Raw genomic sequence first — 26,235 nt, 5'->3', positions numbered from 1 at the left:
CAAGAAAATCATGTTCATGTTCTGCTCCAATATTCGGTGTAAATCGTGATTGAGCTACTGACTGAGAGTCAGTTAAAGAAGATTTTCACTGGATGTCGTTTAAATTAATGAAATATTTTATTTTCAAATATCATAAGTTCACTATTAGCGCTCTGTCAGGGGTCTTACAAATGTAACAATTTTGTACGATTCCTCGATCCCTTGATGTAAGGTTATTATTGGGATGCTACTAACTGGTATATTGTACACACGTTCCCACTGGGAAGGTTCGAAGAGGTTTTTACTGTACAGGAAACTCGAAATTAATTTACAGGCGTCTTCCATACTGATACACTTTGATTAAACTTTTTTTCCAAATAAAAAATATTTTTTTTTACTGTTCCTTCTTATCTTGACATATAATCGTACATTCCAAAATCTATGATTGTGCTATATATAAAACAAATTTGAAGCAATTAATCAATCATCTCAAGTGCACTTAGTCAGCTAACATATTTTTACAAAGTCTTGATATGAAAATATCTCATTTTCCACACAAACAAACATAAAATTATTAATTTAGTTAAGATGCTATTCCTACTCGGTTCCGTGGACATTCGAAAAGGATGTCCGAGTTGTTAGACACCTGATTTTTTCGCAGACCTTTTTTAAGAGTTTAAGGGCATTTTCTGGATGTTTCTACTTCTACATACAAATTGGAAACATTCTAACTCATATTCAACAAAAGATTAATTAACTGAGATTTGTTCCGATCGACCTGATCAATGTGTTTATCAGTTGGGTAGTAAAGAGACTTTCTAATTATCTGGTGCGTTTTTCAAAACTTAAAGTCAGTTAAATTGAAAGATCAGGTATTCTTCCTTCAGTGAATGAAGTCTCGCATTAAGCGCATGTCATTCCGCCAAGTAAGTACTATTGAGGCTTAATTTTAACCAACTAAGATGCCAAAAAGTCTGTAGCTTTCGTTGAGGGATGTAAATTTTCTGCACAACTTGCATAAAAATGATGATGCACACATAAAACACCGATCACTCGCATAAAGTACAATTCGAAAATTGGTCCGGTGATTTCATTAATTGATCGACATAGCAACTATCACACATGTATCTCATTATCCAGAGCAAGACTCTTATCAGCTTAATGCTGATAAGATAAAAACACATTTTTTGGTGAATATCGAAATCGTATCCGTCTAGAGATTGTGTGAAAAATAATGTTGTTAAAAGATGCATACATTTTTGAGCATTATCGATATTTTGTATGCGTCTTCGAATGACACACCCGCCAATTATTTTTAATTTTTAGACAATTTTTGTTTTGTTTGTTTGCAATACGATGCGACGTAACGTAAATGATCCGATGCGTCAACGCGTGTGTTGCACTGCAATTTAATGTCTTTGTCCAAGTATAGAATTATTTTCATGGAACTTTGGTTGTTGTATATGGATGGGTACGATGTAATTAATAAATCACCAATGGTAGAAAAACGTTTTTTTGCTCATTGAGTGGAAAATGTTATAACGTGTGTGTGTTATGGAAATATGATTTCTTTTCTGTCTGAAATTTATTAATACATTTTTGTACATGGAAATGCTAGTAAGTTAACGAACTGTTAAGTGGTTATTAAATGGGAAGTTAAACTCGACATTATGCTGTTGGATTAACATTTAAATTTGTTGTATGCTGTGCTGTATGTTAATTAGTGTAAACAACGAAATCATTTGATCGTTTTGCATACTTCTTGAAGGGAATTAATTCATTAGAGAAAAAAGTCTAAACGGTATACGTTTGATCTGCAAAATGCAAGAGCAGAACTTGGTTTACAGAGCTTTTGGAGTAGGGGTAAATCGCAGGACATTTTTTTTCAAGAACTTTGAAAATTTTGATGACGAAAATAAGCTTCCTGGTTTAAAAAAAAGTCCGAAAAGTTCGAAATACATGGTCTCAAATCTATTGTCTTTTGAGTCCTGAACAAGGTTCATTAATATACTTATAGACTGAACAAATCCTGACATTTTTTTTAGGAATGTTCAGAATTATTTTTAAGTGAAAAATCTCTATATATGAGTTTTACGAGACTATACTTAAAACCTCATTCTCGCGCGATAATAATAATTAAACATTGCAATTAGCACAAAGATCATTTCAACGATCAAGGAAACTTTGTTTTTGTGCTGTTTCTTTGTTTCACTCATTATTCGTATTCATTGCTAAATAAATAATTTAAATATTCGGGCGTTGAACGAGTATGCGTCTAAATCACAATGTGAACGATAAATGTGTGCTGATTGGAAGACAATTAATAATAAAAAATTAGAACAAAAAATAAATTATTGAAATCAGTACAACTTTGTCAACAAACCCGACAACTTCGTCTGTATCACTCAATAACGAAAATGTTAACACACAACTCATAACAGTGGTGTTCGAAGCAAAAAGTCGTAGCGTATATATATATTCCAATATAGCATCTTATACACCACTTGTACCAATTCATTTATACTTAGCAGCTTTTAAATCAGCTTTCGACAAATATATAAAAAGAAACAAAGCAAAAAGTCCTCAATGACCACATTCTTTGAGGATTGAAAATGAAATGTGACATGATGTCTTCTTGATTGTTTTGTAATAGCTGCATTGAATATCAATTGATTACCTTTAAGTGTCTTATGCGCAAAAGAGTTTTAATTTTTTTTATTTTGTTTTCAGTTTTGAGAACAGTTCATTTTAATTTTCAGTTTGGATCAGTACGATTGAGATTATGCGTTGGCATTCAGCATTTATTACAATTCAATAACTAATTGCTGCCGATCGATATGCGATTTACTGTTTTCCTCGACAAAATCGTCTCTTGCGTTTAATTAATCGAAAGACGTCCCATTGAAAATGGCAAAATAATACCTCTGCTACTCGTTGTGCTGACAACTCAATACCGAAACAAAAATGTTCTGAAGTATCGATCATGATCGACATGACTGGTGTTGCGTTTATGAGCACTTGTTTGTGTATACCTTGTACCTTGTATTATTTCTATTATTTTTAGTTTTGTGCTTGCTTATGTCTCTTTCCGAATTGTGATAATGATCTTTACATTGTTTCACGTCACATTGGTGTTATCCAAATGGAGGCGCCAATACAGGCAATAGTTTTTTTTTGCTGATAAGGCACCGTCGTGACAACTTCGGGAAAATGCAATTTCGAATCTATATGATCCGATGGCGACACGTTTCAGAAGTGTCGTTTCGTAAATTTTAATGAACCTTCGGAACAATTTTGATTTAGGAAAATTAACGTAACAGAGGATTGAAGGTTAGCATTGATAGTTAGGAAAAATTCATTTTTTAAATTCTGAGCATCTTTACATGCATACTGAAATATAAGCTTAACGTTATTTCATTCAGATACATTCATTCTCTAAAGATAATATTGAACTAGCAGCGACTCTGAGACCTTGGGGCTCATATGTTATCTATAGCAACTACAAAAATAAACGATAAACTAAGGTTAGTGAGATATAATTAATACAATTAAATGTTAAACAAATGAAGTAAAAGATTTTGTGTTTATAAGACGAGGCTATAATTTAAACAAAAGAGGAAACAGATTCAAAGATTTAACAGTGATACACATAGCGTGTCTAGAAGGTTAATTAGATGCAAATGGAAAAAAGATTTCTGGTAAAACGGTCTTTCGCCGGTCACCAGAAACGTTCGGAACCGTCGACACAAAGAAATTTCTGCGAACGTTTCAATTTGAAACCCATTGCTGTAAAAATAACAGACATGGCATTCATTAATCCATGCTGTGAACTTGCAAATTTATATAAATTCGGTCTGGTTCAAATACTGCCAAACTTCGATCAACCCGACCGAACGATGATATAAAAGAAAAGAAAAAACCAAAATACAAAATGAGAAAAAAAAGAGTCAACTGAAATAAAAACGCATAGTAAAAACGCAATGTAATGTCACAAGGTGGACAGATTTACGACTTTAACAATGTTACGAAATTCCTTAAAACACACACAACACACAAGAATATTTTATATATAAAAAAAATGTTAAAATATAAAAATACGAATATTCGCTGCTGAAGTTGGGTATCATGAAATCAGAAATTATTGCTAGAAAGAAAATTTAAGAGGTCGCATCTTGTATTGATGGTATGGAATATTATATTTTAAAAGAAGAAACCGCGCGAAAGCAAACGTCTTGCCGACTATAAAATATATGATAAAACAAAATATTTATAACAACTTCTTAAGAAGTTGAATCCAGTTCCCATTTTTCTCCGGTGGTGTCTATTTAATCTTGACTCTTTTTTCTCTTGTTCCATAAAGGTTATAGCTGTGTATACATATGCATACAATGTGCATATGGATATACACACATTAAACATATAGACATGAGCTTCAATATGCCATGCATGGTCCATATAGTATAATGTGGACGTAAGGAGCTATATTTTATGTAATTGACAATATAATACTTTTTTTGCAGGCCTTTGCTTTGGTTTATGTTGTGGAAAATGTTGTTGTGTTTATTTTTGAAAAATAAAACGTTTGCTGTATTTATTTAAATAATAATAATTTTACAATACAAAACAACACAATCAGGACACTTTCTTTGATATCTAATAGATAGCTGAGCGTCGTTGCCGGTTTTTAGCATATCCTGAGCTATAAGGAGAGCTACATGAGCTTCAATAGCAGTTTTATACATATTTCCGATCACCCGTGCGGCATCTGCCTGTCCTCTGTATTTTCCTTCCCTCAATATGCGTCCCTTTTTAACAAAGCCCCAGAAAAAATTGATTTTTACGTTCTTTTACTTTCCCTAGGGTCGAAAGTAGCTTATTTCTCACCTAGCGAAAACAAAAAAAGGGAAAACCGTACTTTTCATGTTTCATGCCTTTCTAGACGCCCTCAACATGTAAAATCCATTACAAAAATACTGTTACATGACTAGGGATAAAAAGTTGGAAAGTAGATTTCGGCGTAGCCGAGGTCAATAAACATACGAAAATGAAATTTTTCATCTTTTTATCCCGAGTTATTTAATGGATTTTACATACTGATGGCGTCGAAATTAGTACTTGAAACATGAAAAGAACGGTTTGCGACGCATGAGGCATGTGGAAGCATATGGGTAATTCCAGCTAATTTGAGACTTTCACCAAATGAAAACCGATTTCGGTGAACTTTTTTTTCCTTGAAAGCTGTTGACCAGACGCCCCATATTAGGTAGGTAGGTGGCCGAAAATCTCGGGGAGATACCTCCATAAAAATGTATACTTGTTTTTAGCAAATTTATGAAAATGCTAGCTTATCTCACGTAACCTGAACCGATTTCACTAAACTTTATTTTTGCTGAAAGCTATTGACAAGACGCGTAGTTTGACACCAATATGAGGTCATTTGCATAATGTCTCGGGGAGATATGATCAAAAAGTGTTTTTCTGTATTCGACAATCCGAGATATTCTCAATAAATCTCAAATGATTTCTGTAAACTTGTATCACTGTAGATCCGAACGCTATAATTCCACAATTGCACCAAATTAACACGAAATTAAATTTTTAGAAGATTTTTGGTTCATTCAGCTTCGAAGTAATTTTACCTCGATCCAAAAGTTGTCGGAATTACATTTTTCATTTAAAAACTGAAGATCGCTGTCATTCGAAAGCTACAGCATATGACTTCACGAGAAATATAACTTTGGGTCGATGAGGTTAGTTGAGTGAGTGAAGTAGGTGAAAACAGCTTCCCAGTGGTGATAAGCGTCATCCTCGAATTTTAACTCGTCGAGGTTATCTCGAAAAAATTTGTAGCCATTTTTTTAAACGGTTTTGATCCAAAGCAACATTTTCTGTGGGAAAAAAATATTTCTGGCTATTTCTGACCCCCGAAAAATATCACTTTTACAGACATATCTTCCACAAATTTTATGCTACCAACCTCATATTGGGCTTAAACTGCACGTCTTCACCATAGCTTTTAGAAAAAAAATTTTACATTTGGTGAAAATATTTCGAAAAGTTAAAAACGTGTAACGCAACTAACCGCCAATTTCTTCGATCACACAAGTCACAGTTCGCAGGCTAAAAATTCCAATTCTTGTTGGTATAAAAGCACTGAGTCTCCTGAGTATTAGAAAATTTATAGACTGATTTGTTACCGCAAAACATAGCCAACACAGCTCACTTCATGCCTCAGAAATGACGAAATTTGTAACGCAACTAACCCTTACAAAACTCGGCTTCGTCTCAGATGATCAAATTTCACACGTAAACTCGACTATTTAACTTTTTATCCATTGTCGTGTAAAGCTTTCAGTAGAGGAATATGAAGGGTATAGTATTCGATTCCTCTAAAACTTTGAATCTTTCACACTCCATCGACCAACACATCCAATACGGTTCTCTTTTCCACATTCGTGTCAGCTTAAATCTCGATATTTCTTTTTAAGAATTCCTTTCTAAAAAAATAGCCTGAAAAGAATGATGAACTGATGACGAATATGCAGTGCCGGTTCAATGATTTGCGGCATGCGTCGCCCAATTAATCTACTACTTGACATTGCCCATATCAAAACGTCTGAGACATTTGAACTTGAAACGGTGAATAATTATCAACCAATTTTATTTACAATAAACTTATTTAGTGTAAATAACCTGAAGTGGTTGTGCAAAATTTACGCTCGAAAGACAATACAATGGCACCGATATTTTGTCCTTTTCCTATCAACAAAAAAGCAGCAAGAAGTATAGCGTCATTTCGATATCGAAACACAATAAAGCAGAAAAATAAATACTTTCTTTGTTGTGTTGATAGATATATCTATCTATATTGTACCTATCCAAATGAAACATAAAGCAGAAAAAATACACTTCGTATAAAACGTATTTCAATATTAGAGACGCGACATCGAAGACAGTATGTCTCTGATGTGAAATGGTCTTTGGCCTGGTAAGCATATATATATTCATTTGAATGAGTGTGCCTATGCGAAAACAATTGATTATTGTATTGAAATTATACAATTTGTCAATGCACACGGTGTATGTGTGCTTTGCACCTATCATTTCATACTATAGTTATACTTCTAGCGCAAACTATTTACCATTTTGTTGTTGAACTTTTGTTGTCTTTTGTTCGAAAGTAAATAATATTAACATTATAAAATTATGTGTCTTATAAGTGTAGAAAATATGTTGTTAGGAGTCCGAACCAAGCGCCGAACAACAAAACTTTTCATTGTTATTTTGCATACAATTTGGACGAAACATTACTGGTATGAACTACTGTGTACAATGTACATACGAAACAATCAATTTATTGGACATTATATTGACTCGTTGACATTGACACAATGATGTTATTTATAGTTTTAAGATGTTCATTTCACAAAAATTATGAACAATTATCCAGTCGTTGGTTTTTATACTTCCACCTTCATGGGGTTAATGAGTTCGAATTTTCTTACCTCTCAGAAATATGAAAACCGACACCATTCTTTCTATTGTTGATTAAGCATGGTTTATATTAAGGTTCAGGTAAGATCTTCGTTGGCAAAGTTTATTAAAGAAAGCGACTAGGTCTGACACTGTCATCTGTTATCAACAACGACATAAAAAATAAGCTAGTTAGCTCTGGCTAGTGTGGTCTTATAATAAAATAAATGTTGAAACTAATGAAGCAGCAACATCAAAACGGTGAAACTATTTAGAACAAAAGAAGTAGTAGATTCGATTAACTTTACAATCCCCATTGACACAAGGCGTTCGATTGAACATTACCACTTACGAAGGATTTTCTTGGAATATTTTGGCCAAACACTTCAAACATTTCAACGAATTCAAAATCAACCAAATTTTTTGCAATATGCATTGACACTTGAAGTGGTTTAACAATCTGGCGTGTAGAATTCCAATATTTTTGTTTACAATTTTGTACAAAATTAAAGTTGTTATGTTGATGTGTTGTTAAAACCATTGGAATAAATTTTTATTAGTAGATTCGATGATTTACATTCATTTTGCTTGCCAGACAGTATTTCATTAGGAGCACGGCACTCTGCCGCGATTAGGAGGTAAGAAATGCCGATGAAACTCACGCCTAACGTATTTCTCTATTGAAATTCATTTTCGAGATATCATACATGTCATGGATGAATGAAATTTTATAATTTAGTTCTCTTACTTTTCGAGACTCGTTTTTAACTTGAACACAGGAAACACATGAAATTTAGTTCAAAGTTCATTTCAAAATGAATGCAGGTGTTGTGCACTGATCATTTTATGATGGAACTTACCAAAATGGCTCATTGGCATTCCTCACCTCGTAATTCAATGTTCTGCATCAACATCAATCGTTGATTCATTCATATATCATATTTAGGCATGATTTCAAATGTCCTACACTTGATAGGAAGTTAAGATATACGGATCGTGCCATACATTAAGAGATACAAACTCAAAATTAGCTTTTGATAGGTAAATTAACATTTGATTTTAAAACTGAGATCTTAAATCTCTGACTACTATGAATGACATCGAATAACGTAACAGAATTTGCAAAAATAGCGTAGTTGAGTTATAGAGCTTATGCTCTGAGTAGGTTGCCAATTAAATTTTAACATTTTAAGATTTATTTATTTCTCTCGTATCAGTTAAATCACAGAAATCATATACGACACCGGCGGTAATTAATTCCACTCAAACATATTATAAAATATAAATTTGAAAGAATAACATACACCAACCGAATTAAAATTCAACGGATATGTTTATAGCAGTCGGAAATGAACGTTTCGTTTTCGTATATGTTTTTTTTTGTTCATATATAGGAAACTTATTTTTTTTTAATATCAACCAAATTTTTGATTAAAAAATATTTCGGTAACCCTATGCATGCATACAGATACCCTTTGTCGCTTCACCTTTAATTAAATGCTGAACGTATTCCTTAAATAGGTATTCTAAAAAGCCGTAAAAATATTTTCCAAAATTTTCACAATTTAGTTGTCTGCATTTCGTTACCAGCGAATTCGTTCTCAGAATTCACACAACGACGAATCGGTCAGTATAAATATTGCAAATATCGTTTTTTGGTATGCAATGTGTGTTGGGAGGAATCGATTTTTTTTTATTTCACTGTCTTCCATCAAATACTCAGAAGAACTACCGACCATTAAAAAAAATTATTGAACAAAAAACTATTTTTATATGTCGTGTTAGACCCTTAATAAATTTCCAGTCCTTTAAAATTTAAACTACGACAACAGCATAAGCATATACACAAGAACGGAGAAGAAAAAAAAATCGACAGTCGAAGGATATATGTCACGCGGCTTTGATTTATTGCCAAATCCATCAGTTATATACAAAACGATCAGAATTTTGATATGGAATATTTGAAGAATGAAAAAAACTTAAAACAAAAAAAAAATCTCCAACAAAAATCGATTTTTTATGTTGAAATGTTTTAATGTCAGTTTATGAAATGAATTATTTGATATAATTTGAAAATAAACGTTTTTTTTCCCTCTGATTCATTTTCAATTTTGATTTCGATTTTATGTAATAAATATATCGCCGAAAAATATGATATCAATTTTGACCTTTTCTTTTTATATCTTCCAAAATAAACATTTTACGGAATTGATACCACCGCACGGAATCCGACATCAATCAGTCTAGATCGATTGCAAAGGTGGACTTAAGGATGATTCCACGGCAGTTTAACCCACTCATTTCTAAATTAATAGGAAATGTAAACAATTGTTTTGCTCTTTTTGGAGACCCACCCACAAAAGTGCTCACGAAATATGTGATCGCTCTCAAATGTTTTGGGCCAAAGAAGTTTGTTTTGTGGTATTTATTCGAACATTCAATTCTGAAAGCGGGTTGAATCAGAATATGCTTACTAATGATGCACTCTAACCGTTTGGAAACTGCAAGCATATAATGATAATCACCAATTAAATCTATTACTTCTTTTGTTAAAGTGTCGGCTTAAACACAAAATCTTTTACTTCATTTGTTAAACAGATTATTTTAGTACAATAAGACCATATTAATCGCTTGTCATCGCTCATTTTTGCTGTTGATAACAGAAGATTCCATAAGAGTTTGAACTGACAAATACCAATTTGCAGACGTTCTACAAGAAAATGAACTACTAGTCCAGAATCAGGAATGAAAACTGTTAAGCTTTTTAATGACACAAATTCCGCATCGCTTTTATTGAGCTTGTCGTGCATATGATTAATCGTTTCTGGGGACTTCATTATTTGGGAATGAGGATGCGTTCTCTCTCTGTCTCTCCTGAACCTGAACATGCACACCACAATATTTGAATGGTCCTACGACATATAACTCAGTATTGACAAGTTGATTGAAATTCCCCTAATAGAAATGATATCACCGATTTCTTAAAGAATCAAAAGATTGGACTGCACCAATTAGACAAAAAATAAAAGTCATCAAAATTCATTTGTATCTTTGGCAAGTTAGTTAGTTAGTTGACTGTCAATCTGTTTAATGAAAAAAACATATTATTAAAATGCCGAGGACAAAATAATTTTTTTTAAAAATATTTATCTGTATGTGTCTAATACACTGAGCTTCATGTATAAACTATGCATATATGTCCAACGATAATGTGACTTGAGTTGCCTCTCATATGTTTGTTTATTTGTTTGTTTGGAGGTTACAATCAAATAAGAAGGTGTCATTTCCTGTTGTTTAATATTTTCAGTTTAGAGTTTTTTTTGGGGTTTTTGGCGTATGAAATAACATAAATTTTGTCTGATATTTTTTTTTTCAAAAATTATGTAAAAAATGATCCAACATTTGAGTTTATTTGACTCATTACTATGCGTAAATGCTGGAAATATACATTCAAAATAATAATAATGTCGCAGTGATTTGTTGACTTGAATTTATGCATGCTATAAACTACTATGCTTATAAGGAAAAATCAAGGATAAGATATGTAATTTAAAATGAAAAGAGAGGAATTTACTATGACATATTTGATAGATTATGCAGAGCTATACGTCCAAAACTAAGCGAGCGAAAGTCGTTTATTCTTTATATATACCTTAGCTATAATTCGTCTTTATCGTTAAATGAACATTGACTGGCTCGTTTGTTGTTTTTAAAATCTCAATTTAGCTGACAACTAAGAAAGGTGCTTAGTATGGTTTAGAAGTCTTTCGGTAGAAATAAATACAAAATGTATAACTGTTGCTATGAAACTCATAGTAAATCTTCATCCGACTGCAACTATACTACATGGGCAAATTAACTTCTTTGGAAAGTAATGCATAAAAATCGAAACACACAAAAAATGCTTGGTGCAGAAAATATTTAAACTTAAGTTTAGATCAAGGAATGGACACACAACTCCGTTCATTTATCTTTATCTTAAAATTACCGTAAATGTAAAGCAAGTGGCTACAACCGAACTCGTAAAAAAACGCAAAAAGAACGAAGATATAAACAAATAAACAAAAATTTGATCGGAAAATTGTTAAAAATTACAAAAAAAGGACAGTTTTTACTCCTAAAAGACATTCTAAGGAATGAGAGGAATTTAAAAAAGCAAAAAATTTGGTTCACGGGTTGTGGGGATGTAATAAAATGTTTAAATGTGCTGTGGGACATTCAATGTTATTATGGCAAGTGTAAGGTGTTTAGAGTAAAAGTAAATTGACGGTAACTCGCACAATCCCACATATCAAAAGGGTAGCCTACGAACAATCATCGACTCAATATATGACTCAATGATTAGCTCTTAGATGTAAATTTGTAAGTTAGTAGTTTTGGAATTAATCTACAACCTGTCTCGCGTCTCGTAAATGCACCGATTTTTGTATATCTTGGACTAAATGTCAGAAAAGCTTACAACTTTAATTACATTTATAAATCTCGGGTTAAAAGTGGAAAGTCGCGTTTTCGTGTGATTATTGACCTCGGATTCGCCTCACACAAAACTCGACTTTTCATCTTTTTATCTCTTGTCTCGTTACCTTGACTTATTGTCGGTAGAATATAAGAAAAACTGTGTTTAATGAAATCTATAAGATATTCGGCACTATTTTGAGTAATGTTGTAAAACATTTTTTGATTTAGAACAATGTTCTAAATCGAAGAAAAAAACTCCCAACATGGGAGTCTCAAGCAAAAACTCCTATGTCATTATAGTAGATTACGTTATCTATGTGAGGAACGATGGGAAATGGATACGAGAGTGTAGCTGAGGGAGCACTCACCCGACTAAATACATTTTCCATCGTAATTCCATTGATACGTTTTTATTAAAATACAACCTTTGTACTGTACTTCAACCTTTTACAGACGGCAAGAACATCGTTAGGGCAGTTGTCGAATCTATTACTTCATTCGATCTAAGTGTTTTCGTCAGATTGAAATCTCTCACTTCATTTGTTATAAGATTTTTTTTTTTTTTACTTGTTATAAGATGATTTTTACTATATAAGACGACGTTAACTAGAGGTATTTATTTAATTCTATTCGTCCCTGTCGATAACAGATATGTATTCACACTTACTGGATTTATAACTATTTTGAACTACTAACTTTTTCCTACAAACCATTGAATTCGAAAATGGAAAAGAAACTCTAGTTAGAACTAAAACCACAAAACTTTCGAAAATAACTTGTACAAAATATTGAATTGTTTGACTAAATTGGAATACGAAATCTTATCAACTTATATCAATATTTGTATATTTAATCTTTAAGTAAGTGATATGACAATAAAATAAAAACAGAATTGCAAAATTTAATAAAAACCTGATTTAAATAAAGCCAAATAAAGTGATAATGGGACTAACATAAAAAAAAACAACAAAATCGTTTACTCGAAACAGATAAAAAACCTTTTCCAAACAGGATTTAAACAGAACCTGATTTTTAACAGAGTAAAAAAACGTAAATCAAAAACAGTTACCGTTTTCGCATGTTTACACGAAATTTGTTTATTAGTTTTTAAAATATTATGGTCCAAAAGAGGTAAAATTTAGTTTTGCTGTTACGCTTTTTAATTTCGGTTTTTTTATAGTATCATCAACTGCTTCATATACACACATCTTTCACATATGGCACGCTTAAATGGTTCTTTCAAAAATTTAATCATAAAAAAAATTATTTGTTCAAAACGTGTAACTTTATATCATCTTATGTGGATTATTTACTTTAAAATGAAGACGTGTTTCTTATCTTGATGTAATGTTGACTTCTGATCTAAAATGTCTTCTCAAAAGTTGCGGTTATATTCAGTTGTTATTGCAGTTCATTTTCATTAATATTATTTTAGACTCTTCAAAACCGCTTCAAAACAACTTCAAAACAACTTCAAAACAGCTTCAAGACAACTTAATCTTCGGATACAATTTCGGATAGTCTAACCAACTTTAATTTCTTTTGGATATACAAAACACGATTCTTTGGATCGCGTACGTCATCATACATAAAGTTTAAGTAAAATAAATATTTAACTAAAGATAAAATTGGATGTTATCGTGCGCTTAAGCCGTTTTAACAAATAATTTTTGCTAGTTGCGTAAAATTATTTTTTTAATTGCTAAGCAAATACGAGGTGTGTAAATTTGTTATCTCGATCCATAAATTTTGAGAAGTCTAATGAGGTAGCAGCATAATTTGATGACGACGCGTAATTAACGATTAACAAAAATATGATCATCTTGTGAACGCGGTGATCACCTGACATATGAGTCAAATAATTACGGGAGTTTTCACACCACCAAATTTATTTGTGTGCGGGCAGTTGACTTGCACATTTTTAACGGAATCTTGAGTAAGAAAACGTCTCGAAAACATTAGGAGATTCGATTCAACAGTTTCAATTGATTCAACTCAAATCAATGGAGCTGTTAAGTCCTTAGGTCGACTCTTATCATTTTTAACATAGACAGCAGGTGAATCAGGAATAGTTATCGAATCCTTTACTTGATTCGATCTGAGAATTTTAACTAGGACCTATTTAAAACTGCTGCAGACGGCAAGCATATGACCAGTATTATTATCGGGTCTCTTCGCCTAGTCGGTTGGCCTGTAGAGGCACCACATTTTTTTATAGTACTTCAATCTCACTGGACTATTTTTTTGTGTAACAACTTCACATTGATTCATTCCCATGAAATGTCACAGCAGTGAAGTTTGTTCATGAAAAAATAATTCAGTGACAGCAGTCTTTTAATGAAGAAAAGTACTAAATTGTAATAGATTTTACCCTTAGTTTCTAAACTCCATTACTTCCATCGATCATCCAAATTTGTAAGATTTTTTGAAACTTTCAACTGAAAAGCTCACAATGAAACTGTCGAGTGGACTTTTGCGTGTGTTTCGAGACTACACCCGATAAAACTAGCTTAGAGGTATTTATCTGATACGATTCCCTTTACTGTTCTTTCAACCCACAAGAAGATCCACATAAAATGTATTGGACATAAAGTACACTGAAGTGCAGAATGTCCGCGTTTTTTTGTGTAAAGGCCAAATCGAATACCTCAAAGTCTAAGAAACGCAAGTAAACATGGGTTGAATATGTGGAATTTGTTAAAAAGAAGATACGTTTCTAGGGTACACTGTTTTCACTCGAGCTTCTATTAACGATAAGTTTCAATATTCTGATATGAGGTATACGATTCGTAACACGGAGATGTTGTAACTTCACAATGTCATATATTTGAATATTCGATGGCAGATTGTCGGATTCATCTGTTTATTCCAAATGGGAGTTCAAAAATATGGTAAATTATTTATCAGGTGAATAAACCATTCCATTGCCATTCATTCAATTTTAAATTCAAAACCAATTACTTCCGACAGGGCGCACTTAGATATGCACATGAACTTAATGACCTTTACATAAAATGGAGTTTTTTAAGTGAATTTATTCGAGGTTCAAGCTGAATTTGATGCAATTTTTTCTTCGAATCATTGCTAAACCAAAATTGGTTCGATAGTCAAAGCTTTGATAGCTCTGTTAACGAAAGAAAATCGCATTCAATTCAATAACCTTTCTTGAAACAAACAATAAGACATTCTTTGGGTGGTAATCACAAAATAAAAATTTGCATTTCCAACAAATTGATTGAATATTCATTAGAAATTTAGGTCAGAAGTCAATTTAAACCGTTGATAAATAAATATAAAATGTACCTGCGTCGAACATTAAATACTGAGTAAATATATCATAACGCCGCATTTATTTACTGATATAGAAGAAAAAAAAAGAATTGAAAAGAAAAAAAGAATTTTTAGTGAACTTTTATGAACTAGTGTATAGCGTATGCGGTATTTACTAAGCAAACGTTAGTTAAACTGCATAATCATCTTAGTTTCAATTTTATGCTAATTAAGATAAGATTTGGTAGAGGTAGCACATATAACTTGAATTTATGTATGCTGTGTACACCAGAGTTTAACTATCAGAAGTTTAAAGATTTTATGGCTTCAACCGAGCAACGAACTACTTGTACAGTGTTTTTCAGCGATATACATCACCTACCTACATAAATTTGCAGGACTTTATGAATTTTAATCTTTCAAATATAAATTAAAATGTAAAAATGTTCTCATGTATTACTCACTTGTAATTGTGGTAGTTCTCGTGCTTATCATTATCCGTCTCCATTATTTTAAGAATTTATTGCAAAATATGTTCAGTAAAAAATAATAATGCAAATTCACTAAATCCAAGGATAAGTGATTCAATATATAAAGTGTTCTATTCACATGTGGTATAAAAACAGTCACAAAATTTTTCTACTCTCCGTAGTAAGAAAAAAATATGTTAAGATAGTACACACCAGCAATATAGTAATTATTATTCACTTAATTATTCAATTAATTCGTAAATGTTTAATTATGCACATAATTTTCGCTAGAAAAAATTCTTCATAAGTTTTTAGTGAACACATCATCCATCAATAATACTCTTGTATGTTTTATATCCGAGTGGTAAGTATTCCGAACAACATTAAAAAAACCAATCAAAACACCGTCAAACCGATAAAATAGTCAAAATAGTTTTCAAAATTATATCGTCGACATAAAACAAAGATAAACAATAAACTCAGAGTCAAATGCAAAAACAACAAATGAAAATTAAAAATTAAAATGAAAAATTGTCGATCGTAAAAATGAATTTTCAACGGACGTTTTGCTCGCACGAATACCAATCCATGACTAAATAAACTTTTCGATTCAACAGTTGACTGTATCGTACCTGGTTACAGGTGTGTGGTTAGCCAGCAGAAAGAGTCAGACAATATAAAATTTTTATAACATGGCGCATTAAAACGCGAAAGAAGTATACAGTCTTATAAAGTTTTCGTCATATTGAGCTGAAGAAATAGAGACAATATGATATGGATGATCTTGTGGAACATAACTGATTTTATGGGTTGAGTTACCTGAATGTGGAGATGAATGTATATGACATGATTGCAAAAAGAGATAAACACAGAAATCATTGGATATTTTATTTATTAAATTAAATACTTAATTCACCTCAGATTTTTCATGAAAATATTGCACTCGTAGTGGTGTGTGCGTATTTGTTTACTTCCAATGTTTTAAGATTTGTTATTGTCGTGTAAATCAACTTCAAGTCTCATTAATCAATGATATTCTATGGAGAAATCCTGTTACAAAATAGCCTTTCGCAGACGACAAACATATCGCCAGTATAATTCGAGTCTGTTACTTCTTTTGATATAAGAATTTCCAATAGATCAATGCAAAGTCTTTTACTTCATTTGTTTCAACATAAATTTTATCCTTCTACAGCTGCATCAAACAAACAACCCTTAACACTTATTTTTGTCTTAGCTGCCGTTAACAGATGACATAGAATTCGTTAAATTCGAACGACAAGAGTACGGATTAAAATAAAGCGCAATACTTCAGAGTACTTGAAGTGATATTAAAGCGATTAAGCCCAAAATATACGTTTCATTCATAAACAATTTTAGTACAAATCGGTTAAAGTCCTAAATATTCTCTGAATCATAATGTCTCGATCTTTCGGGAACAAATAGTGACAAATTCTGATTACAATTCACATTTCTTTCGAAAATTAGGTTTTATTTATATTTAAGTGAGGGGACTCGAAGGAAATGCCCATATACAAAAGTGCAAATTACCGGCGAAAAAATGAGGAAATGCTGAAGAAATATGAAAATGACAACACACCACTTTGACCGGTGAGTAACCACTTGTATTTGAGACTATATTCATAATTAGTCCTAGCACATTTTAGACATATTAAGCATCGGGTTATAGATTTGTTCCAAGTAACTGTGAACACGAATTTTCACTAGCCGAATGAACAGGATTTCGTCCATAGAGATCGGTTTTTTTTATAAATATCGATAAGTTATATGTCTACGGATAAAATTTGACAGTAATTTGACAATTCGTATGGCCTTGTTTCATAAAAAATCTTGTACTTCATTTGCATTAATATATTTGGTCTATGAAAGAGTAATGAAAACATCTGTACGGAACATCCAAAGCACTAAATGATTTGTCAATGACATTATTGTATTCTTAGAATCGTCTTTTTATAATTCAATCAAAATCATGGCTTATACAACTAATGGTAAGGACAGTTTAAAATGACAAATAAAATCAACATTTCCTAAATATAAAAAAATCGACTCACCTGTGGTAGCTGAACCCCTCTTTCAAAACGTCTTCGTGCAAATGCCATTAACCATGCATGTATTATTCCACATCATAATAAGTATATGAGTTTATATCTACGTTCATGGCATGTCAGGTGTTACTTTTAAGAAGGTATTCTCAATAAAAAGTCACATCGTTTACATATCAAAACATTCACCACAACAACAAACATAAAGGAAAATTTAGAGCAAAAGTAGAGCGATTAATTCAATTTTCTCACGCTTCCAACGAAGTGGCGCTGGTTTTTAGAGATAGTTGTATGTATAAGCAACTGTACATTTTGTTATACTTCTATATAGATAGATATAAAGACAACTCATTTCCTGCTGTTTTTGAATGCAATAAAAATGTAATTTAATGATATGGCGATGAACCAAACGAAGACGATTTTTTTTCACTCGCTTCCGGTTCACACGCACTACAAAACTATTTTATTTTTTCAGTAATTGATAAGCAGATTAATTGCTCATAACTACGTACGTACACCGTAACATTGTTCAAAGTTATTAGTCGAAATAATAATTAATTTGTTTGTTTAAAAAAGTATTTAACAAAAATTCCATTTTCGTTCGTTATTCTTCTTATTGATTTTCAAAGGTACTGAAGGTACACTAAAAGTTTCAGGAGATCTGATAAGATATACAATTGTTCCCACATTATGTATGAGGTGTGATCCTAAGACTAATAATTTTACTTCATCTTATATAGGCGTAATCTATCACGCTAAAATCGTAAAGTTTCTCCTCTACTTTTGAATAATTTGAACAAATAGCTGTGCTTGAGTCACAAATTATAAGTTTGGTAATTTTGAGTATGAGCTTCAATAATTGGAACTTGATGGGTAATTTGATGTAAAAGCGTTATAAATATTATTTTGTTTTAATGTTGTTTTGTGTGGTCTAACTGATGTTAAAGAGTATTGTGGTGGTAGTGGTAGTTAAATTGTTAAGTATAGTACCACAATTTTTTTCATAGTCATTTTTACTCTTATCCTCTTCAACGACTTAAATACTTCCCACTTTTAAACTCACAAAAGCTACATTAGGTAGACATCATCCATTGCACGCAAGGTTGAATGGATTGCTCACCATGTCACATCTTAGAATAATTTTTGGCGCTATTAATTAGCAAGGTTTAAAATCCAGCTGCTTTTCTAGAGCATAAGAGACGAAATCAGAACCAGCCCAAAAAGCGATAGTGAAAACAATTAACACATTCTTGTGAAGAGAATTAGTGTAATACCGGTACATCTCTAATATCTGTGTATCAATCAATTTAACAGAGTTGTTTTTTTCATATAATTCAAAAGTAAGAATATTAAGACGTTACATTTGCCGGTTATATACAGAGCTTATGCTTTACCTACATCATATCAATTTTATCTACTCAGAAATATCTACGAAGAGAGAGAAACGTCTTTTCATAATTCATCAAAATTCTTATAAATCTGGGCTCCACATAACGATCAAGACAAAAAAAATTGTTTCCTCTGCAAACAAATTCATTTAGGTTGATCGTGTGCTTTATTTTTTTTCTCTTCTTTTACTTTTTGTATTCATTTAATAATATATCTGTTTATTACAAAACAACGCCTACATGTAATCTTTTGGTCGTTTTTTTTCATATTTTTAATTTTATTTTTTTATTTTAGAAATATACTGCTTGAATGAATATGTATAATAAAATGTGTATAATGTACGCCTCTCTCTAATAATTTGTTAATCTAAGTTTAAAATCAATTTTCAATATTGACTTAAGAACAAATTAATAATAATAAAAAAATAAATAAAATACAAAGAATAACAAAACATCTTCTTTACCGAATGTATAGTTCGTTTACATGTAAAAACTTTTGATGGAATCAACTGAAATCAATCCGGGATTTCCTTTAAAATTTATTCATATTTAAAGGATATAAGCAGAAAAATAAAAATTGAAAAAAGAAATATTAATTCTGAATCGTAATATTACCGTCCAAAGAATTGAGAAATCAACGTCAATTCTGAATTGAACTATAGTTGGGAAAATATTAAAATTATTGGCAATATGTACACCTACAAACAATGCAAAGTACATTCATGGGAGAATGAAAGTACGGGCAACATCTGATATCGCACAGCAGACTCCAGACACATATCAATGTCCATTCTGACTCGTAAATGTTAGGTATACCATTTTTGATTTCCTATTTAACAATGATCTGCAGAGGATTCTAGGTTTAATTGATTAAGAGCTGATCGAAAGAGCACAGTTTTGAATCAACAATTCAAAGGCCTTTTTCCCTTTTGAAGTTTTTTTTAACCAAATAAAACAGCAAGAGTTTCACTATATAATCATTGAATCTGTTACTTATTTTGTCATTATCTCTCAAAGTATCTATGAAATCTATTCCTTCATTTATTAACATGTAATTCGCAATAAAAAGCAACCCTAGTTGTTAGTCATGGTTTAATTTTGTCTTAGTTGTCGCTAACAGATGACTACAGCCATTTTGATAGTACTACTTGATAATAGTGCTATTTCGGCAGAAAGCGATTTTTCTCCTGATCACAAGACCTCAAAAGTTCGACAGTTAGCACTTTTCCTATTCAAATTTTTAAAAAGTGTGGCTTTTAAAGCTAATTTTAAAAGCCTTCTTTGTGATATGCCTATATGGGTAATTCCATGGTTAGTTGCGTTACAAATTTCGTTATCTGTGAGCCATAAAGTTAATTGTGTTGGCTATGTTTTGCGGTAACAAATCAGTCTATAAATTTTCTAATACTCAGGAGACACAGTGCTTTCATACCGACAAGAATTGAAATTTTTAGCCTGCGAACTGTGACTTGTGCGATCGAAGAAATTGGCGGTTAGTTGCGTTACACGTTTTTAACTTTTCGAAATATTTTCACCAAATGTAAACTTTTTTTCCCTGAAAGCTATGGTCAAGACGCGCAGTTTAAGCCCAATATCAGGTTGTTAACCCAAAATTTGGGGGAGATATGTCTAAAAAGTGATATTTTTCGGAGGTCATTAATAGCCAGATTTTTTTTTCACAATTGGTGGTTGTTACTCCACAGAAAATGTTGCTTTGGCTTAAAAACGGTTAAAAAAATGGTTACAAAATTTTTCGACTTTATCACCACTGGGAAGCTGTTTTCACCGACTTTACTCACCCAACTAACCTGATCGAGCCAAAGTTATTTTTCTTGTGAAGTCATATGCTGTAGCTTTCGAATGACACCGATCTTCAGTTTTTATATGAAAAAATGTAATTTTGACCTTAGAGTAATTATACCTAGAGAGGAAATTTGTACGACGAAATGTGGTCCCAACATCAGTTTGTATAAGATACACATTTCGTATAATTTTACACCAACACATGAATGCTTTGACGTTTTTTCGCTATTGATTAATTTTGTTCGAAATTTCCTCTCTAGGTATAATTACTCTTAGATTTTACCTTACTGCAAAGCAGAATGAACCAAAAATCTTAAATTATAGCGTTAATATCTACAAGGAAACAAGATTACAGAAATCATTTGAGATTTATTGAGAATATCTCGGAATGTCGAATACAAACAAACACTTTTTGGTCATATCTCCCCGAGACCGCATTTTACAATGAACTCATATTGGTGTCAAACTACGCGTCTTGTCAATAGCTTTCAGCAAAAAAAAAAGTTTAGTGAAATCAGTTCAGGTTTCGTGAAATAAACTAGAATTTTCAAAAATTTGCTGAAAACAAGCATACATTTTTATGGTGGTATCTCCCCGAGATTTTTGGCCACCGGGCTTAAACGACGCGTCTGGTCAACAGCTTTCAAGGAAAAAAAAGTTTGCCGAAATCGCATTTGAATTGGTGAAAATATTTCGAACAGTCACAAATTAGCTGGAATTACCCATATACCCAATCTTCACATTATCAAAAATGAATGGGCGTCATATAAAAACTATTAATAAAAGCACCACCCAGTCTTTTGAAGCTATGTAGAATTCTTCACACGAAAAATCTGTAAAATAGGCCCTGATTACTTACATAAAATGTTATTCTTAAAAATAGTATTCTTGTTAGTACTTAAGAGACCCAGAACTCTCGTTCTACGATATCTGAGCTTCCTACCCCATAAAATGTTTGTGTGGCTTTTCACGGTAGTCACCAGCAAAAAAAAAAGATTTTCACAAGAGTTTCAGCCTCAGGAACTCAGAAAAACCATTCCATATTCCATATAATATCTGATATGTTCCTTCAAAAAAAACTTTTTTCTTCTGAAGGTCAGCGTGTTTCCCTAAGGATTTCATAGAGTTCCAATCTAGGAAGGATCAAAAATTCATGTTTCCTGTTTTAAAGGAGAGGATCTCCTGATAAAAAAAAAACTTTATTGAGCCAAAATTATTTTAATTGATTCCGCAAATAATTTTTACGCAAAAGATACACTTTCAATATTAGCAATTCTCAAAATGATCGTAACCTTGTCTGTACCAATAAAAAGATTGTATCGAATGTGCGAAAAGTAACTGAAGCATGTAATATCTTTCTGAACAATTAACGATATTGCGCATAACGTTCAAAATAGTTATCAAAATTATTAATTAAAAAGAAAAGTGGCACATCGCTTGATTCACTCTACACCTAATTTCCATAAGGTTTTATTTTGTGATTTCGTATACGGTTTTTTTTTTGCATTAAAAATCGTTTGTCTGGCTGATGTAAAAAATAATAATAAATTTTATTGCAACACACAGTTTAACGATGAAAAAACGTTTTTTAATCTACTGCTGTTACTTACTTGGTGATTTCCGGTGGAATCGACCTTTTGCAATCAACTTTGTTAATTAATTCGTCTTTCATTAACATATTCTCTTAAGAACGAACGTAAAGAGATATTTTGTATTAAAAACACCGTTGATTTTTATTTGAAATTGGTAAAGACCTGTGAACAAAAAAAAATGTTGGAATAAGCAGCTAAGAAAGAAAAAAAATGCCTCGACGTTCCGGAATTTAAATAATCCCGCTGTGTATTACTAATCTATCACAAGTATAAATGATGATGATGATGATAAAAATGGCAACGTGAAAGAAAATGCGTCGTAGACATAAAATGCCCCCAATTAAATCTTAATCGATAAGAAAAAAAAACTTACACCTATCCAAATCGATTTCGCCATCATGGTGATACATATATGGTTCGTCACCTCACTTATTACACCATACACTTAGCTAAATCCATTATAATCTTTCCAAAACACTTTACAGCGAAAAATATATATATATATATATACAAGTACTGTCGCATGTCAATCACGATGTTTGGCTTTGTTGTCACAGCCAGTGCACTAAGTAATTGAAATGTATTTTTATTACGACTGGAAGAAAAAAAACGTCACATCTCAAATTATTAAACAATTACTGTGATTTATAAAGTTATTTTGCTGTGACTGAAATCATATGACGCGCTTTTGGAAAATTCAGAAAGTATGAAATTGAGTCTGTTGGAAATTAGTTTCAACTTTCTTGCATCTTTAGCCATAAATACGTTTGATGTGTACCTACATATGAAATTATGTTGCATCTTTGGAGTTTTGATTTTTTTTTCTTCTGTTAAAACACATGAGTCGTTTATTTAATATTTAAACGTTTTTCAGCAACGAAATGGGAAATCAAACGAACGTTATCATGTGTTCCGGAACGGAACTTTCGCTTTTTCTCGACTTTAAATCAGAATTATAAACGAAATGTTTACGTGAAGCATCTTCAGTTCATGGTACTCTCTCAGACTAGGTAGGATTAAGGGGGTGGATTTTTTTGATATTATCCTGCACCTTGTCCTCCGATGGACATATTGGACGTGATTATAGACTCTCAGAGAACTAAATGAGCTTAACACAGGCTGTTTGATCCCACGATTTTCCGTAGGGTTGACTTAAAGTGTAAATAGATACTCTAACACGACGGCATTTCTTATCAAATCGGTGGCTGTTTGTTACACAGGTACCAACGATTGACAATGGAATTATATATTAGACCCTTAGACAGATGATGCAGACATGTAAATGCTAGAAAAGTTTGAAAGCATCTTTTCTATCTCCAAAATACTTTTTCTTACCTCAGCCGAAAATTCGGGAGCCTTTGTTGTAAAAAATGTTCTAGGGCTCGGGTGATAACACCCTCAAAATGAAATTTACAACTTTCTTTCTCTTAGTGAACAAATAACTAATAATAAATTCTTCTAAGATCCAATTTACCTGAGTAAACACAACCTATTCACAGTTTCTTCTTCACAAAGATCTAAAAAAATGGAAAATTTAGAAAGTATACTGGATGAATCAGAATCTATTTATGTAAAATTTCTCATCTTAAAATTGTAATGTGTGAACCAAACGCATTGTATGCAAGACTACCAGTGTTACATTGGATCATACAAAGTTGCAATCAACCAGTTATCCAGTAACTTTTAACAATAATTGTTTTTTGAACGCGAATCTAACGGATGCAATCCTTTCCAAGAATCGTTTATTGTCGTAGAGTCGATTATGTACGCGGAAATCGTTTTAGATCACATGTACAATTAATTTTTTATGAAACTAGCCTAATTATGTTGATTTTAATGTTAATTTCAGTTAATTAATAAGGTTTTAATCGAATTCCGGCTTCGACGTTTTGTCAAATTGTTAGAGGATTAAAAAGTTTTGCTGCTGTCTTGGGAAGGGATCAGTGGAAACAACTGATGATGGCTAGATCACGCTAGCCTCAGGCCGCCACTGAGTCCCGAGGTCGAAACAGCTCTGTTATCTTCGTTAAATTCACTCAACGTGAACCATGAGTGGGTAGGGAAGAGCAAAAGATCCGTTTGTTGTTTAGATTATCTCTGAATTTAGCTCCTTATTTATAGGCATTTCAGGTGGGGATATTTTCATTGATTCCAAACGTCCTGTTAAAGGACGCAACGATTGATCTACACAGGATCCACTCCTTTTCATTTTGATGCAAGTGATCGTACATACATGCATAGCGTTGAAGCAGACGACGTTAACCTTGTGTTAAGAATAGATTGGTAGTCTACTTCTATGGATTTTACTGATTCACTTCGAAAAACTTTTAAATTAATTAGAAAAATTGTATTTTGCGCTAAATTATTTGGTTCTGATTCACTTTTTCACATCAAAAAATGCTCAACACGAAGTGTGGGAAACGAACCGTTTTTGACATGTCGAGCCGCGATACTTTACCTTAAATTAATTTCAAATTTTATTTTCACTAAAAGTTTGAACGAAAATTGTCAATATACAAAGTCCATGCATTGGTTGTACAATTTTTTCGGAGAATTGGTTCATTTATGTGAAGAAATTGAAGTGTAATTAATGGAACTACTAAAATCCATGAATAAGTAAAAGCTTTATGTTGAGTTAAGTTTTATATGATCAATGCCGTGATATTTGTCTTGTCTCGAGTTTAATAGTGGTCTCTATCAGAGATTTTATCACATTATTACAGGTAAAAAGGCTCAAATTGACCTTACTTACTTTTACTTAAATTTCTGTTAAAATAAAAACCATCAATGAAAATCTTTATCAGTCTCTAATGGGGAATGGGAATTGACATATGAGTCCTTCTGTTGGACGAGATGTACTGAATCATTTTAAGCTTCATGGAAGCATGAACGAACAAGTTGAGGAACGAATTTGGAACCTTCATATAAGTTAAGAATAATTTATGCTCCCTTCAATCAGTTGGGCAAAAGTGTTGAACAAATTACCAACTCGTGAAAATTGGTTGCAGCTTTTATTTAGAATAGATGGAGCAAATCCAATCTAACTCTAAAAAATTCCAGCAATGCTTTTTCATTATTTGAAGTTTCTACGTATATTTGTGTCTATGGTGTTGCCACTCACACAACCTTGCTGCTTATGCATGTACGGATGTGACGACTATGAGCCCGCAGAGTATAACAACCTTGCTTGAATGATTGGATCAGCACGGTCGTCGATGTTCCCAGTCAATTAGGTGATTCCCAGTCTATGATATTTTGCAGGCCCGGACTGGCCATATGGTGAATTCGGGGAATTCCCGATGGGCCTTTTGGATTTTTGTATGAGAATTTTTAATTTGTGGGCCTTTTTAAATTGAGTTGCATGGAGCCCCCGATGGGCTTTTTCGAGCCAGTCCGGTACTGATATTTTGGCGCAAAGTTTGAATTCGCGGTGTTTCAAATTTTACGTTAAAATATCATACAAACTGAAAACACTAACTTGACTACTGGGAGCATCGATGACTTTTATAACAATAAAAAAAAACTGTCAAATGTGTTCAGAACTAAAAAACCAACTGTAAACTGTAACCAATGTGGGAGATGCGTCTCGTCTTTTACAGCGCCTTTTAGGAGTCAGGAAAACACTGTAAAATATAGATATGAGGTGTTCGGTGACAGGAGAACGACAAGAAATTTTTCTTCATCTCTATACGATGAGTAAACAATCTAGTAATTCTTTTAAAAACACAAACACACAACA

At 32.2% G+C, this 26,235-nt stretch overlaps 1 protein-coding gene across 1 annotated transcript in view; it reads right to left on the bottom strand.

Moving 5' to 3' along the window:
* Positions 1–16,248, bottom strand: part of LOC119066449 (putative transcription factor SOX-15) — a 42,114-nt gene extending 25,866 nt beyond the window's left edge. The window contains exon 1 of the mRNA XM_037168950.1: positions 15,645–16,248. Within this exon, the coding sequence (XP_037024845.1) occupies positions 15,645–15,688 (44 nt within the window). The 5' untranslated portion in view covers positions 15,689–16,248. The remainder of the gene's footprint in view (positions 1–15,644) is intronic.
* Positions 16,249–26,235: the final 9,987 nt, after the last annotated feature.

This window comes from Bradysia coprophila, chromosome IV (assembly GCF_014529535.1).
Source record: "Bradysia coprophila strain Holo2 chromosome IV, BU_Bcop_v1, whole genome shotgun sequence".
Lineage (NCBI taxonomy): Eukaryota > Metazoa > Arthropoda > Insecta > Diptera > Sciaridae > Bradysia > Bradysia coprophila.
Note: the sequence above shows the minus strand (reverse complement) of the source record. Positions and strands in the feature narration are given on the sequence as shown.